At 49.9% G+C, this 17,348-nt stretch overlaps 5 protein-coding genes and 1 non-coding gene across 6 annotated transcripts; 4 read left to right on the top strand and 2 right to left on the bottom strand.

Moving 5' to 3' along the window:
• Positions 1-9: 9 nt before the first annotated feature.
• AtWU_05315 (vezatin family protein) lies at positions 10-2,083 on the top strand (the record flags this gene model as incomplete). Its single annotated transcript, XM_035500425.1, has 4 exons — positions 10-318; positions 379-860; positions 916-1,367; positions 1,419-2,083. 4 exons carry the CDS (start codon positions 10-12, stop codon positions 2,081-2,083), a joined length of 1,908 nt encoding a protein of 635 aa, XP_035356318.1.
• A 642-nt stretch (positions 2,084-2,725) lies between these two features.
• On the bottom strand, positions 2,726-3,982 carry AtWU_05314 (nucleoside-diphosphate-sugar epimerase; the record flags this gene model as incomplete). Its single annotated transcript, XM_035500424.1, has 4 exons — positions 2,726-3,228; positions 3,293-3,607; positions 3,687-3,892; positions 3,966-3,982. The coding sequence occupies 4 exons, from the start codon at positions 3,980-3,982 to the stop codon at positions 2,726-2,728; spliced, it is 1,041 nt and encodes a 346-aa protein (XP_035356317.1).
• An 827-nt stretch (positions 3,983-4,809) lies between these two features.
• On the top strand, positions 4,810-6,059 carry AtWU_05313 (proliferating cell nuclear antigen; the record flags this gene model as incomplete). The annotated part of the gene is made up of 6 exons (XM_035500423.1): positions 4,810-4,845; positions 5,018-5,051; positions 5,106-5,146; positions 5,213-5,642; positions 5,699-5,985; positions 6,042-6,059. 6 exons carry the CDS (start codon positions 4,810-4,812, stop codon positions 6,057-6,059), a joined length of 846 nt encoding a protein of 281 aa, XP_035356316.1.
• A 3,537-nt stretch (positions 6,060-9,596) lies between these two features.
• AtWU_05312 (ABC multidrug transporter) lies at positions 9,597-13,907 on the top strand (the record flags this gene model as incomplete). Its single annotated transcript, XM_035500422.1, has 1 exon — positions 9,597-13,907. One exon carries the CDS (start codon positions 9,597-9,599, stop codon positions 13,905-13,907), a length of 4,311 nt encoding a protein of 1,436 aa, XP_035356315.1.
• Positions 13,908-14,682: 775 nt separating this feature from the next.
• Positions 14,683-14,754, top strand: AtWU_t135. Its single transcript has one exon. It is a non-coding gene; the product is annotated as a tRNA-Glu (tRNA).
• Positions 14,755-15,509: 755 nt separating this feature from the next.
• On the bottom strand, positions 15,510-16,695 carry AtWU_05311 (uncharacterized protein; the record flags this gene model as incomplete). The annotated part of the gene is made up of 4 exons (XM_035500421.1): positions 15,510-15,800; positions 15,854-16,048; positions 16,105-16,543; positions 16,613-16,695. The coding sequence occupies 4 exons, from the start codon at positions 16,693-16,695 to the stop codon at positions 15,510-15,512; spliced, it is 1,008 nt and encodes a 335-aa protein (XP_035356314.1).
• Positions 16,696-17,348: the final 653 nt, after the last annotated feature.

Raw genomic sequence — 17,348 nt, 5'->3', positions numbered from 1 at the left:
TCACTGGTCATGGAATCGCTCGTCTATGAGAACTCGCCTTTGGCGGACTACCTCCAGGGTGAGTTATCCCGGTTCATATGTTGGGGGAATTACAAAGTCTTATCTGGTCATACGTCAGGGGAAGGCGAACACGACCCAAACTGGCCTGTCAAGGAGACAGACCATAGCGATGATTTCTCCGACTCGACGGCTGCGGATTTTGCCCCACGAGGAGTTTCGAAATTCCAGGAGCGTATTCGGAATAAACTACCCAAGCCCCTTGAACGGAAAGTCTCGCGACAGCGCGCAGCTCTGGGTCGACTCTATGATGTCTGCACGGTACGAACACCCCACCTATTGCCTTAGCTCCGGTCAATACTGACGAAGCTCTCTGTCCAGTCTGCTCTGAACTCCCGCGTTGGACGAAGCGACAACGAAAGATTCCTGGAACAGTTCGGCTATGTCATCGTTGCGTCTCAGCTGCTGAACGAACACTCGGCGCCCTCTTACACATCAGCTGCAGATGTGATGTCTACAGCTCTTCCAGCAGACCTTCCGTCTATCTCCACCACGTTTGGCATACAAGGTGCTGTTGTCACGGCCTCGACTTCTTTCTCCGTAGCTTGGTTGTTACATTGGAGCCGGTCTCGAACCTCGTCTGGTCTTAACCCTCGGAAAGTCGGAGTTTTGTTGGTTCTCGTGCCTGTAATTGGGGTTTTGTTTTATGCATTCGCCAAGCGACAGTGGCTGAAATATTTGCGTCATCAAGCTGTTGACGCAGCTGTGACTTTTATCAGCAACGCTCAAGGGTTTGACTCTGCCGCTTCCGCATCGGTTGTATTCATACAGGAGGTTGAGCTGGTCTCAAGAGGCTACCGCATGTAAGTTGCTCTGACTTCTAGCTTAGCTGACAAAGGGCACTAATCCATCGAGTAGAAGCACACCGTTGCCCCCAGTAAGCCGACTCGAAGATCAGACGCAAACGCGACGATGTCTGAGACTGCGCCGAACTGTGTCGGAGTCGTTCTATCTCATGCTAGGCCAATACATCCGGGCACAACATACCCTACGCCCACTTACCGATGCCACCAACCTCGCCAAGTATTACGACATCTACGATATATCAGAGGAGGAGCTTATGGAGGCCCAGGCAGCGTTCGATGAGCGAGCCACCGAAGACCAGTACTCTCTACGCGCCCTTCGCACACTTTTCGGAAGGCTTTACATCGTGAGAAAGAGTATCCTCTGTTGTCTTCTCGCGCTCGGCGCGGACGGCGGCGGGTCCGATATTGCTAGATGGACCACGGCAGTCGAGCAGATGCGGGACCTGGCCCATGTGACCGGCGAGAATATCCACAAGATGACCAACATCCTCAACGAGGACGATCGTAAGTACCACTCCTCAACAGAATCCACGCCAGAGCTAATCATGGTGCCAGGTGATGTCATCCCGCCTTCTCCGCTACCAACAGCTTCGCCTAACAAGGACAATCTCCGTGCACAATACCGAAACATCAATTCGCTCTCCCAAGGAATTCGTGCGCTTCACGCAAAGATGCATATCCTCAAGGAGGCATCTAGCTCTAATCTCGAGCGACCGGATGCTGGTGAATTTGAGGCGAGCCTCTTGCCCCAGTATGAATCGATTGGAGCGGACATTAGAAGCCTTCTCCAGGAGTGGGAATCGGGCAAATCCGCATTGATGAGTAGTCTGGGAAAACCCGCAAATCCGGAATTTTCGCGACCCTCGAGCTTTTTGAAAACACCCCTGTCACCCACACCCAGCCTTGGGGGCTCTACTGCAGTCGAGGGCAGCCCTGCAGACGCCCTTCGAGCGTTGACTGGCGAAAACACAGATCCCAGCATCGTTCATACACTAGATGATGAGGAGGAAATTTTTGAAGCTGTAGCTCTTCCGGCTCGGAACAAGAGGATGTCATTAACCCGAGAGGAACGAATCGCGCGAGTCAAAGAAGATAGAGCACGACAAGCAGCCGCTCGGGAGCGCACTGATGCCAATACAAACATGCTCAAGGAGCTAGAAATGGTAATCAAGCAACGACCTCGTACCACGATAGCTGCGAAACGTGTCACAAGCATCTGATTCCGCCATCATTCGACGGCATTCCTCCAACCCTATCCCTCTACCGCCACCTCGATACCCGAATTCCTTTCCCCTTCCCCCTCCCCGCATATTATAACCTAAGCTTTACTCTACCTCGAGCTGGAAGCCGACTCTTCCTAGCAACCTTTGCAGATTGATACCCAGAAATGTATAGAGCGGTCCGGTGTCAGCGGCGTTAAGGCAGTTTTGCATTCTATCTCAGCCCGGTTACTTATTATTACCTCTTTCCCCTGGCGGACACCCTTGGGCCTTACAATCGTTGATACTGTATATCATGTACTTTTTTCTTGACTCGTCCCTTCGTCTTCCTGTATACTCACTATGCTTGCCGAAGCAATGCTGGCGGCTTCCGCTTGATCTCGTTTGTTCTGTATCATCAGCCTTGTGTACATATCCTACATTCTAGCGTAATTATTTGTATTGAGCCAGTATTCAATTATGTCTGAAGTATGATGTCTTACTCCATTGATTAGGTGTATTTGATGATATAGATTGTTGTAATTTGCGTAGTACCACTGAAGGAACTTCAATCTTCGGTTACTATGGCTTGCCCGACTGTAAGTCGGCCAATTCCTTGCAATTTATTTGTATCAGATTCATAATCAACATCTTAGCGGAGCTTCATGCACTGCTTTCCCCCTCCTGCAGACGGCGATATTCCCCTTTCACGATATCCCGAAGCTCGGATTCCAGCGATGGCGCAGACGGCTGCCACCCCAGTAATTGACGAGCACGACTGGCCCGACACCGTACATTTAACCCCCAACTAGCAGCCTCATAGCCTGCCCATTTCCGAGCGTCCTCAAAGCCAAAAGCCTCCTCTTCGGCGTTTGGGATGAATCCTTCCGCTACACAGATCTGTCCAATTGAACGGGCCAGCTCACCCCAGCAATGCTCCCCATTCTCACTGAGGTAGTATGCCTCCGGACCCCAAAGCCCGTCATCTTGCTTTGAAAGGGCCTTTTCGAAGAGAATGACATATAAACTAGTCAGATCTTGAATGTGAATATCGGTCGCGAATGAGAGGCCCCGGCCGATAATGGGAACTTTCTGGCGTTGGATGGTCAGTTTGGCTAGCTCGTATATCTGTCTGCTGCGTTGGGAGCAGGGTCCTCGGCCACGACCTATGACATGGCAGCGATTTAGTTATTTTCATTTTCTTACGTGTTGGTCGTTATTGAAGCCTACCGTAAACAGTAACCGGGGATACGATAGCAGTCTTCAGGACACCTGGACGCACCGATCCAGCCTCCAACACCGCTTTGTCCACATCTCGATGGAACGCATGGTCAGGAAAGCTGACAATCTCGTGAATGTCTTGCACATCATCATAGATCTTCTCGCCTTTCTCCCCATATACCTTGTTCTCAGTGTCTGAGAACGAGAAGATCCCGGCACCACTGGTATGCAACCAATAGACAGGGCGTTCTTCGGTGTGCCCTTCTAGAGCACCCTGAGCTATTGCCTTAGCTGCTCCGAGGTGGTCAGCAGCATCAGCTGTGTCTTTTAGGCCGGTGATGTCAGCGGGTACTCTTCCCCTATGATGGATAATATGTGACAATGAATGGATGCGTCTACTAACGGATGATGATATCAGCCCTAGCACTTTCTGCTACCAGGGTCTCTGAATCATCGAGACCGCCATGTACAATCTCGACATTAGGATATTGCGCCTTGATCTTCTGCCCATTATCGCGGCTTCGGACCAGTAAGCGGTAGTGCAGGTCTGGGTACTTCGATACAAGTACTGATAGAAGGTCGCCGCCGATGTAGCCGCTGGCTCCTGTTCTGTGGCTTGTGTGAGCTTTTCTTGCAATGCGTATACTACTAAAGTGCTTTGGCTTTTGGATGAGCGACTGACATGAATACTGTGGTCATATTTAGAATAGGTTTGCGTTGGAATGTTACTCCACTGTCACTATGAGAAGGAGAAAATGGATCGTTCGGACAAGTTAACAGCTGATCCTGATCTTTATATACTAGACTCTATAGCTCAGTAATTTGTGATGTATGTACTATTACCCTCTGGGTTGTTCAAATGCCTGTCATCATCTCCATACTAATTGCATTTGTAATCCAGCCATTACCGCGGAAGAGGACTGTCATAAGGAATCCATATTCCGCTTTTCTCCACCTGTCCCTCACTCAAGACCAATTGAATATCCATATATCAACTACTTCCCTGCAGTTCCCTGGTCATATTGCAGGGCTAGTAATATACAGCATGATCCTAGTAGTTGTGACGTGATGCGTTGCTGAGTTATCATTGTGACTAAGAAGTAATTTATTATGAGGATTAATAGTGTGGTTAGTGGCCAGTACTACGCCGATGTCATTATCATTGAGACCCAATAACTGTTAAACATCATTCTATAGTCAAGTATTACCCGCGACCTACAGGCACTGGGTTGTTATTCAAATGCGCACGATAATAGTCTGGTATGCTTGAATGAACCGGGCACGCACTGTTTCAGTACTGCCTGCCTAGCAGAAAGCATACTTCACCACCCTGTAGGCCTCTGGCTACACAGAAATAACTTCCCATACTCTATAGAGATATTTCAGTTGCTGGATTAGTCACAAGTGGTAGTGACGCTTCTTTGAGACGGGTGCGGTATAGCCCAGCCTCAGGCAGCAGCAGACTAACCCCAAAGGGTGATATCAGCCTAAGGAATGACGCGACTGGGACGCGTGCCTCCCCACTAATGAAACCCTCGAACGCGAATTCGCTGCACTTTCAGGTCCCTCAATAAATTCACCCCAACCTGAAAGACACGCCGCTATCCTTCCTACGCACTCAATTCCTTCTGTCAGTTCTTTACGACTTTCATTCTTCACGATCCTGCTTTCACCTGCTAACTACCACCTACTTAGCTCAGCCTCTCCTCATCTTCCTCTTCTCCTTCTCATTAGCTTTTCACCGTACTCACATACCATCACATCAAAAGTGAGCGTCACAAGCTTCAACTGGTTCAAGATTGTATGCTAACAACTATTTCAGTGCTTGAAGCTCGCCTAGAACAAGCCAGTCTCCTGAAGCGCGTGAGTAGCTCTCGATCATATACTGTTGCGTGCCACTGCTTGATTGCTGACATTCGGTTTCTCCAGGTCGTCGACGCCATCAAGGACCTGGTCCAAGACTGCAACTTCGACTGCAATGACTCCGGTATCTCACTTCAGGCCATGGACAACTCCCATGTCGCTCTTGTCTCCATGATGCTCAAGGCCGAGGGATTCTCCCCCTACCGTTGCGACCGTAACATTGCCCTCGGTATCAACCTGGTCTCCCTGACCAAGGTCCTGCGTGCCGCCCAAAACGAAGATATCCTCACTCTCAAGGCTGAGGACTCTCCCGATGCCGTCAACCTGATGTTCGAGAGTGCCGAGACGGATAGACTTAGCGAGTATGATATCAAGTTGATGGACATTGACCAGGAGCACCTGGCCATCCCGGAGACAGAGTACGCTGCTACGGTAGAGATGCCGGCAGCAGAGTTCCAGCGTATCTGCAGGGATCTGAATGCTCTCTCTGAGTCCGGTATGTTGTTCTTTCCATTGGCAATGGGTTCGATCCGCGACTAATTCCTCTCCCAGTCGTCATTGAGGCCACGAAGGAGGGTGTCAAGTTCTCCTGCCAGGGTGACATTGGCAGTGGCTCCGTCACCGTCCGTCAGCACACCAACGTCGAGAACCCCGCACAGAACGTTTCCATCTCCCTCACCGAACCCGTCGCCCTCACTTTCTCCCTCAAGTACCTCGTCAACTTCTGCAAGGCCACCAACCTGTCGAACAAGGTCACCCTGTGCCTGTCGCAGGAGGTGCCGCTCCTCGTTGAGTATGGCCTTGGCAGCGGTCATCTGAGATTCTACCTGGCTCCTAAGGTACGATGATTCCTCATTTAGTTTTATTGAGAGTTATACTGACTAATAATGTCTAGATTGGCGATGAGGAGTAAGTGGACATACATGCGAGATCATAATGACGAGTGGGAGCAACATGGAGGCAACGATTTCTCTTTCTTTTCTTTTCAACTTCTAATGTTCGGAAAATATCCTGAATGTTCTCGGGGGCCTGTGTTCATTTTTGTTTCTATAATATCCAGCTAGATGCTAAGCGACCAACGTGTTCAAAGTCCAATTGGTTACAATAATTCTGTCCAGTCTCTCTACATGTCATATATGAAGTACGAAGCAGTGGATTTGTGCAATGAAGCTGCATTCTCAACAGACATATATAACTATCCTGCAATAGCAGCTTAAAACAGATGCCCATAACACATCTCTTCCTCCTCAACCATACAGTATATCCCCAACCCCCCTAGGCCATCAAGAACCTAAAAAAGGGACCCATACAGGTCCCCAAACCCAACAATTAGCCGGGGAAAAAAAAGTCCTTTCCAGTTCTCTAACCGCGAAGACACAAGATTCCATAAAAACAGGGGTTCCAACTAACCTCAGAAAAAAAAGAAGTGAAGCGCCACCCCCACCAGAATAATCGGAATCGAATGATACCAATCCCATCCTCCCCCTCTAACCCACCCCCCATAAGGGTGGTGAGCAGCGAGGGGAGAACAGGAAACGGCATGCTGCGTATTGCACTAAAGTGTCGCACACCCGGTTCAAAGCCGAGTGCACACACAATCTTCGCAACGACTCTCCCATGGGGAAAAAAGAGAAAAGGAAAAGAAATGCAAGAGCGAACCCTTACATCCCTTCGCCTTCCTCCCCCCGATGTTTCTGATGCCAATTGCAGGTGTGTGCAAGGATGTCACACCAGGCCCTTGAGGGCAGTACCGGCCATTTGGAAAATGATTTCATTTTCCAAATGGCGGGTGCATAGGGTGAAGATTCCTCCGAATTTCTCATTTGCAAGGGGGTTTCGGATGATTTTCCCCGGAAAGGGAAATCAGAGCCGAGGACAGGAAGACCTGGAGGTCTTTCTGTCGTGTGTAGCAAAGAAACGCAGCATTGGTGGGGATGGCGCTTGGGGGAGAAGAAGAGAAGGTGAGTCAAGCTTAGCTGTCGTGGGTTTTTTTATGGTGCGATGTGCTGGTGGTGGGCTTGACCGCTTACTGGATTGGGTAGGCTGGTACGGGGAGGTGTGTTTGTTTGTTTTGTTTGTTTGTGATATCGAGGTGGATGAACTGTTTCTACAGTACGGAGTACATTTAACTTTCTTGTGAATTCATCTGGGACTTCAAAAGATTAGGCATGCCTTTTACTTAGTGGTTGGTATTGCTTATTTTTGTACGATACACCTTCTGGAATATTTCCGGCGTTGCGGTTGCCTTGGCTGCATCTGTCTACATGGCTAACCTGTCGGAAAGAGCTGTCAGGATTTCTTGTCTACCATAAATCCCACAACGCTGATTTAACTTGCGTATCATGTCGGGCTCTGGTCCTGCTCTGAACTTTAAAACCCACCTTTGTGTCACCGTGGTGCCGTGAAGCAGCTACTCAATCTCAGAGCCCTTCGGCGCCGGCCATTCTGCACAAAGCCTTATACACCTGAACGATTCATAGATACTTCCTTTTCTTCTACTCCTTACTGAGACATTTTAGAACCAAGCGACGGCCCTACTGCATCATTTCTATGCGTGTCAGATCACGATCATAGCCGCGTTCAGTAAAGCTTGCGATGCTAATCTCTAGCATGGCTCGGAATCACCCCATCAAGCTGAAGAGCCCTGTGTTGCGGGCCCAGTGCATACGCTGCCTGCTGCCTGAGATCTGCGATGTGATGTCTGCGAAATGCTAAGCTCCAGTAACAAGCAACAGATACAGCAACGCTACATGTGCGAAGGCCCACATGTTCGAGTTCGAGTTCGCCACGTCCAACTTGGCTGTCTACCAAGACACGCTTTGGACTCCAGACATCCTCGAGGCTAAGAGGGTTTCGGATTGATACACTTTGCTCTCTTTGGAAAGACTTCGGTTGCGGGATGAGCAGTAACAGCCCTTCGATGGCTGTAATCCTTCCTCCATCCGAGCGTCGTGAGCAGGGGAGTCAGTTCCTCGCCTCCAGCCACCTCCAATGAGCGTTACTAGACTTTAAGCAACTGTTTCCTGGCATGATTGGCTGCATAGGGAACAAATGCTATTCATTTTTCGTTTCAGGAGAAGAGACATCATCATACTTTGATTGCTACGGGTTACGGAGTAGACACGTCACAATCGCCTGGAAGCAATTTACGGAACAAGCAACAACATGCAGTAAGGAGAGTTGGAGATCGAACAAAGGAGATAATTTACGGAGTCTCCGTACACAGTGCAGTCTTCTGAAATGTAAGCTTCACCGCAAGGTGCTTGTTGCTCAGTCTTTAATGCGTGGGGCGGCATTTTTGAATCCACGATGGTCCGTATCCACACTGAAGTGCTAGCATGGTTGCCCTTTAGATTTCCCGGCGAACCCAGAGCCACGGAGTATCTTTGGTGCTGAGTTTGAGCCCATATGGATACCAGATCCGGGATTGATAGTTGATCACCGGCGCGTCGGAGGGCCGATCAGCCGTGACCGAGTCGGTGGTTTGGGCGTCGCGTCCCGTCAATATTTCCCTTCCCTGCTCTCATTATAGTAGGCCATAGAACAAGTTCCGGGATAGGGCATTGATAGGAAGTCACAGGTTGACGTGTTTTATGGCTGGGTTGCTTTTGCTGGCCCCTTCCATCAGTCACGTAATTCCGCCCGAGCAGGCAAAACAGGCGAGTAGCATTTTTCCGGACCCTCCTTCAATGACTGTTTGGCCTAACGGAGTAAACCTACAGCCGCTTCATGCATTCTCGACGGGATCGTCACCTCCATCTTCCGGCTAGGTCTTTCTTAAGGTCCAACGCTGAGATTCAGTGTCCAGCTCCACACAAATGCAGTTACGTACGTGCCACAAGTCTCCGTCGACAGCCTCGCCACATACAGTCCAGCAACGACACACATTAAGATGCTAAGAACAATGGTATTTTGAATTCCGCCAGTCAGAATCGTCAATGACAAGGCTGAAGGTGGTCCACCCGGTGTGGCCTGAAGCGATCGACTATGTGTAATAATAGCGCTGATCAATCCACGCTCTAGTTGGGGCTTATTGTTGCGCTAGCTGCTGCAGGCCGCAGTTAGGGCCGTCTAGATCATGCATCCCCAAGGAGCAGGCCGCCCGGCCGTGCTTGACGGAATAGACATGGCTGATGGCTGAAATAATTCTAGAAACAAGGCATAAGTGTGCACTAATGCGGATGAAGGGAGTGAGATCTAATTTATTATCGAAAAATGGCTGGACACGAAGCGGGGCGATCGCTTCCTAACATTAACACTCGAAATTGGCCCTTCTATAGTTTGCCCTGTGGGCTTTATTGATTAGGTGTATCCCATACATACGGGACCTTCTGTTCAAGCCTTATCTCTGGCGGAATTCCGCCTCTCCCTCGTTGCCAGTTTTCCTCTCGCTTGGTGACCTGAAGGCTCTCGAAACGGGTCTATCTAGGAACTCTCATTGACTGGCACCATGGACGAAAAGGACGCCAGCGCTCACGACCCGTATCCATCGGATAAGGAGCAGACCCCATCGTCGGACGAGGAGGAGCAAGAGCTTCACAATCTGACACGAATCGCCTCTACCCGAACTGGTCGAAGGATTTCCCAAGCTGCTACGATCATTGAAAAGGATGACCCCCGTTTGGACCCCGCCAATCCGGCGTTCGATCAACGTCTCTGGGCAAAACTTGTTCTAACGGCCCTGAACCAGTCAGGCATTGTACAGCAGACGCAGGGTGTCGTTTTTTCTAATCTTTGCGTGTCTGGATCAGGCTCAGCATTACAGATCCAGAAGACTATTGCTACGCAGTTGGCAGCTCCCTTCCGCGCTGCCGCGCATGCGCTTTCAAGACGAGCGTCCCCTCCACCAAGGCAGATTCTCCACAGCTTCGATGGCTTCCTCCAAAGTGGAGAGCTCCTGCTCGTTCTCGGTCGCCCTGGAAGTGGATGTACAACATTCCTGAAAACCCTTTGTGGCCACCTGGGTGGTCTGACGCTCGAACCTCAGAGTACCATTCATTACCAAGGCATCGAATATGAGGATATGATCAAGCACCACCGTGGAGAGGTGGCTTACAACAAGGAAGTCGATCAACACTTTCCACACCTTACCGTTGGTCAAACGCTTTCATTCGCAGCGCATGCGCGGACCCCCCAGAAACGAATTGAAGGCTTGACACGCTCCGAATATGTTGAAACCCTCACTCAGGTTGTCTTGGCTGTGTTTGGCCTCTCACATACCTATCACACCAAGGTAGGGGACAATTTTGTGCGAGGAGTTAGCGGTGGTGAGAGGAAGAGGGTCAGTATCGCCGAGATGTTCGTCTCAAGGTGTCGTATCGGAGCTTGGGATAACAGCACACGAGGGCTCGATGCGTCGTCTGCTCTAAAATTTGTCAGGGCATTACGTCTTTCTGCCGACATGGGTCGATCGTGTCATGCTATCGCTGCATATCAAGCTTCTCAGTCGATGTACGATCTCGTCGACAAAGTCGTCGTCCTCTACGAAGGTCGCCAGATCTACTTCGGTCGCCGCGATCGTGCAGTACGTTACTTCGAGGAAATGGGCTGGGAATTACCAGATCGCCAAGTCAGCGGCGACTTCCTGACTTCAGTTACCAACCCAGGCGAACGAAAGGCCCGTCCTGACATGGTCGACAAAGTACCACGCACGGCGAAGGAGTTCGAGGAATATTGGAAGCGTAGCCCCGAGTATCAGGAGCTCTGCGGTCAGATAGAGGAGTATCAACGCGCTCATCCACCGGATTCAGACGAGGCCAAAGCATTCAAGGCCAATCATGAACAGCAGCAGGCCCGCCATACTCGGCCACGCAGCCCATATCTCCTCTCTGTTCCGATGCAAGTCCGCCTCTGCCTGCGCCGGGCTTTTCAGCGACTACGGAACGACCTACCGACCGTAATCGTTACGGTAGTGACACAACCCATTCTCGCATTGGTGATCGGTTCTATTTTTTTCAATTCTGCGCCCACCACTGCCACATTTTTCCAGAAAGGGGCTGTGCTATACTTCGCTGTGCTTTTCAATGCCTTGATCGCCCTCAATGAGATTATTCAGCTATATAGCCAGCGGCCAATTGCTGTGAAGCAAGCGGGTTATGCGTTTGTGCATCCTTTCGCTGAGGCCTTGGCCAGTTGGATCATGGATCTGCCTATCAAATTCACACGGGGTACTCTCTTTTGTGTGATTCTTTATCTGATGTCCAACCTTCGACGAGAACCATCACAGTTCTTCATTTGCTACATGTTTCTGTTGACTTCTGTCTTGACGATGTCCGGGATTTTCCGTAGCTTAGCTGCGGCTACAAGGACAAGCGCGCAGGCAATGGCGATGGCTGGTGTTTGTATCTTATGCATTGTGGTATACACTGGCTTCGTCTTGCCACAACCATACATGCACCCGTGGCTTTCATGGATCCGCTGGGTTAACCCAATCTACTATGTGTATGAGGCCATCTTAGCGAATGAGTTCCATGGCAGGAACTTTGAATGTGCATCGGTGATCCCAAGCTATGCTGTTGGCTCATCCTTCATCTGTTCAACCGTGGGTGCCGTTGCAGGAGAGCGGTTCGTCTCCGGGGACGCTTATGTGGAGCAGAGTTACCAATACTACTACAGCCATGTTTGGCGGAATTACGGTATTCTCGTCGCCTACCTGGTATTATTCACCGGCCTCTATTTGTTTCTTTCCGAGTACAATTCGGGTGAGACATCCAAAGCAGAAACCCTGGTTTTCCGGTCTGGTCATGTTCCACAATATCTGCTATCCTCCGATGGGATCGAAGATGGAGAAGCGCCCCCAGACAAGCCCGAAGTGCGGGACCAAGTGGATGCTATTAACCTTCCTCGGCAAACAGATATCCTCTCGTGGAAGGGCCTCAATTATGATATACCCGTCAAAGATGGTACCCGGCGACTTCTCGATAACGTGAATGGATGGGTTAAGCCAGGCACTTTGACCGCGCTGATGGGGGTTTCTGGGGCCGGAAAAACTACACTTTTGGATGTCCTCGCCCAGAGGGTATCTATCGGCGTTGTTACCGGCGATGTTTTAGTGAACGGAAGAGCTTTGAAGGCCAATTTTCCACGAGAAACCGGGTATGTTCAACAGCAGGATCTTCATATGGAGACAACTACGGTACGCGAGGCCCTCCGCTTCAGTGCCATGCTCCGTCAGCCCGCATCAGTATCTGAAAAGGAGAAGTACGAATATGTCGAAGAGGTCATCAAGGTTCTACGCATGCAAGACTTTGCGGAGGCTGTTGTGGGCTCTCTGGGAGAGGGCTTGAACGTGGAGCAGAGAAAGTTGCTGAGTATTGGTGTTGAACTTGCTGCGAAACCGACATTGTTAATATTCCTCGACGAGCCAACCAGCGGTCTAGACTCACAGAGTTCCTGGACAATCTGCGCACTTCTGAGAAGGCTTGCCGATCACGGTCAGGCAGTCCTTGCCACCATCCACCAACCGAGTGCCCTGCTGTTCCAGACCTTCGATCGCTTGTTGTTCCTAGCCAAAGGAGGCAAAACTGTCTACTTTGGTGATATTGGAGACCAATCCCACGTACTATTGGAATACTTTGAGCGCTGCGGTGCTAGGCCCTGCGGGGACATGGAAAATCCGGCGGAGTACATTCTTGAGATCGTCGCGGGGGAAGCATCGGAAGGCATTGACTGGGTTCAGAGATGGAACGATAGCCCTGAGCGCAGGGAGGTCCTCGCAGAGCTCGAACGTCTTCAGGATCCGCAACAACAGCCCGAGCCACGAGCCCGGGATGGCGATAGCAGCAATATGGAATTTGCTATGCCTTTCACCAGCCAACTCTACCACGTCATGAAGCGTGCGTTTCAGCAATACTACCGCCAACCGGAATATGTGTTTTCAAAGTACTCGTTGGGTATAGCGTGTGGATTGTTCATCGGTTTCTCCTTTTATAAAGCGAACAACACCGAACAGGGTTTCCAGTGTGCTCTCTTCAGTGTCTTCCTCCTAGCCACGGTTTTCACTACCCTCGTCAACCAGATCACGCCCAGATTCGTTGCGCAGCGGGCGCTATATGAAGTCCGGGAGCGGCCATCCAGGGTCTACTCATGGAAAGTATTCATTCTCTCAAACGTCTTCGTCGAAATCCCCTACCACTTTGTTCTGGGAGTTTGTGTTTGGGCATCGTTTTACTGGGCTGTGATGGGCACGGGTCAAGATGCCGAGCGACACGTCCTTGCCCTTCTCTACATCGTCCAATTCTATCTGTATGTGGCCAGTATGGCTCACTTCGTGATTGCCGCGATCCCCCAGGCACCGGTTGCAGGCATATTGGCCGTTCTCATGTTCGCATTTGCGTTCATCTTCAATGGTATGCTGCAACCACCCGGAGACCTACCCGGATTCTGGATTTTCATGTACCGTGTCTCCCCTTTCACGTACTACACGGCCGGAGTCGGCAGTTCAATCCTCCATGGTCGCCCAGTGGAGTGCAGTACTTCCGAGCTCAGTGTTTTCGACCCCCCATCCAACTACACCTGTGGACAATACATGCAGAAGTATGTCGAAGCCGCCGGAGGCCAGGTGTACAATCCAAACGCCACCTCTGCCTGCGAGTACTGCTCCATGACTATAGCTGATGAGTATCTTGCTCTTCGGTGGGTCTACTGGAAAGACCGCTGGCGCGACTACGGAATTTTCTGGTGCTATTTCGTATTCAACATTGCCGGCGCCGTCATGTTGTACTATGTCTTCCGAGTGAAGAAGTGGGGAAAGGGGAAATAAAATAACCAACTGACATTCTTTTTCGACTATATCGACCGACTGCTCTATATATACGTTCGCTGCTTTATGCATATAGCTGGTTTCGGTTCTTACTACTATTTCTACCTGTTAATACTCGTTTTTTTTTTTTTATACATATATTTCTGCTGCTCGAGCGAATCTGTCGATAGCCACATCGCCTGCTATATAGTTGGATCAATCATATGAGCGACTTTTCTCCTTTTTAATGCAACCTTTGTAATAATCTACCATTCAACTTGGGATATAATTAAGTACTAGCAGTAACGAGGAAGTACTAGTTTCCGGGTATACCTCGCGTCCTACGCACCCAGCCAGGATACCCAGTCCCTTACTCCCTCACCCCCTCTATTCATCCCATAATATCGCCCTCGGATGCACCACCGACAATAGCTACCTACTCAGCAGCCATCCAGATATACACACAGTAAGGTTCTCCCTGCCACCACCACATGTAGCTTTATTGAACTATACCTCATTGTAAAAACGATAAGTACTACTCCCTCCCTGCTGCTTTAACCCCCCTCACACCAATATGACAAATTATTCTATCTCCCAGAATTATTTATCGCGCTACTGTACATGCCTCTCTATCATATGTTCTCATTGACTCGAGATCGAATGTATTGAAATGGTATTATGAAGGGTAGTAGGAGTAGTAGATAATAGAATCAAATAACTAGGAGTTCTCTTTGTGATGTAGGGAGCTAGACTTGTTCTACTTAGATGATAAGATCAGTCCCTTCTTCAACAATAATCCGATGTGGTGTAACGGCTAACATCGCCGTCTTTCACACGGCAGCTCGGGGTTCGATTCCCCGCATCGGAGATATCTTTTTCGTGATCTTTTTTTTTCTCTTTCATTCTTCTCATCTAGAGAGATCTCCCTGCTTGCTCGTCTTCTTCTGGTCTATATTGTGTGTACGTAGCTACTTACTGTCTCGCTCGACTATCCGGTGCCTTGCTGTTAGTTTAGTTATCTGTTTGCAGATATTTCATCGCTAATAAATGGGTGTAGGACAGTAGGCTGGTTTGAGTAGTGTCTTTTGATTATCTCCAAGCAACAAGGCAAATTAATAACTACAGTACATAATGCAGAGTCGTGATATTCACATAATCGGGGGGTAGAGATATGTAGATATAAGGGGGAAATGATGATCAAAACGGAAATATAAGGAAAAAAGAATTTCATCGATGAGACGCGACTCGGCGCGTCATTGAGTAAGAGCGTGATGCGGGGGGAGGATGAACAGCCACTTCAGACAAAACTCCGAGGAAATCAACAAGGAAAGACAGTCGAAGGTTCGTAAGAAAAACCGAGCAACGCAGTAGGAGGTATCATATGGTAAATCCCGGAAACACGCCCAATCTCAGTATCCAAGCAGTAGGTCCACCTACTGGCGGACTATTTGCACAACTCGCTAACCTTTAAAAACGATATATCGCTCCATGAATAAATGTGCAGTGGTTAGAAATGTGGAAAAGAAAAAAGTCCCCCGATTTGCAGGTTTGCTGTTATTTTTAGTCTTCCTCTTTTTTTGGTCGTTTTATTGTGTTTGGTTCATAACGTGGGGCTGAAGTCGCTCAGTCAATCATCATGCGATTCGGCACCTGGCCCGAGATGTTGGAAGACAACTCAGTTGTCTTCTCATCCTTGTCGCGGGACTTCTTCTTATGCACGTGCTGCTTCAGACCCCTGTGGAAGTTGTGCATGCAAATGCAGGCATTGATGATCGTCAAAACGATCAAAAGAAGTGTGATCACAGCGAAGAATGTCAGAGACCGCCGGGCGGGCAGGTACTCTTGATATGTTTGAGGCTGGTACATGCGGACCAGCTTGAACAGGAAGTAGGCCATAGCCGCGAAGTATAGAAGCTGCGATACCAGTTAGAAGATATCCAGACCCAATGAGGGATACTATAACGTACAATGACGATGATCATTCCGATCGAGCTCTCTCGCTTGACGAAGATCGCAGCGCAAACAAGAATGAGAATCGTAACGGGAATGGCAGCCGTTGTGAGACCGAATTCAACATCCGTCTTGTTCGTAACAATGACAAGGAACTGGACCGTGAAACCAAGGAAGAAGAAGAAATCGAACTTCAGCAGAGCGATATAGATCTAAAACGCTTGTTAGTTGGGTTCGGGTCCCCACTTCGGCAGGCATGCAAAAGTACCTGATATGTAAGATACCGGCGCTTCATTCGCAGATCGGCGCTGATATGCTTGTAGATCGACCATGCAAATTCATCGTAGAGCTTCCAAGCGATAATCATCATCAGGACAGAGCCCATGGCAACGACGCACGGAATGATAATCAGAAAAGGCTCCGTTTCCCCCCACACGTCTACCGTGATGGCGCTTTCGGCCACAAGCATTTCGATGGAGTCCTTGATCTGCTGGACTTGCACCGCTCCGTAAATCAGAAGACCGAGGTTGCACACGCACAGACCGATGACTTGAATGGTATTCTTGAGGCGTAGAGCATCGTAAACGAGGATCAACTCATATATAAAACCGAAACAGTAGAGTGCCAAGAAGGTTGTTACTGTCTTTGATGCAGTCGAGACTTCACCCTTGGGAAACAGTTGGATCTGGAAGTTTGCGAAGACATAACTATTCGTGCGGTAGTCAGCATAAGCACTCGGAAAGATTCAAATCAACGGTTATGAAGGCCACACTTACGACTCGAGGGCAAGGGTAATGATGGTTTGGACGAGGGTAACAATGCAAAAGGACCAAGTCCAGAGCGAGTTTGGCCGATACATCCTGTGTCGCTTTGGAGGATTCGGAGGAACATTCGTATACCCTTCTCGGGCACGGAAACCGCGTCTAAAAGATGGATCGAAAGTGCCCCCGAGCAGGGAGGCCCGCGAATTGTGGGAATAAATCTTGACGAAGTGCTCCGTTACGGAGCTAGTGTCCGTCGGAGGCTCAGGATCGGGATACAATATGACGGTTCGACCACCCGACGGCCGCGACAATATGGCAGAGGTAGAGGATCAAGGATACAGGTTCGCGAAGCGGGGAGGTGACAACCCCAAACTGTGCGGGTTGCGGCCGGGGCCTTGTTTTTGAGGTTGTCAGGAGGGGGATTTCAGGAGGTCGGGGTTCTCGAAGATGACGGGTTCTGGGAGGACGACGACGACCACTTGACGACAAGCGTATAAGCCACACCAAGCCACACTTAAGACGGGCTAACGGGGCGAGCGGAGGGTATCTTCGCCCGGCGACTGGCTCGCTGCAGGGTGAAGGAGGAGGATGAGAAAGTCTCGGGGGAGGCCGTAGGATTGTTAAGCGGTGGTGCGAATTGTCGTGTGTTACCCTTGGGCGGGGAGGCTCAGTCCGATGATCGATGGTTCGGGATTGGGGGGAGGTCTGTTGGCGTAAGGCTGAGCACCTGCGGACTCCAAATCAAGGC

This window comes from Aspergillus tubingensis, assembly GCF_013340325.1.
Source record: "Aspergillus tubingensis WU-2223L DNA, scaffold_7, whole genome shotgun sequence".
NCBI classification, from domain to species: Eukaryota; Fungi; Ascomycota; class Eurotiomycetes; order Eurotiales; family Aspergillaceae; genus Aspergillus; species Aspergillus tubingensis.
Note: the sequence above shows the minus strand (reverse complement) of the source record. Positions and strands in the feature narration are given on the sequence as shown.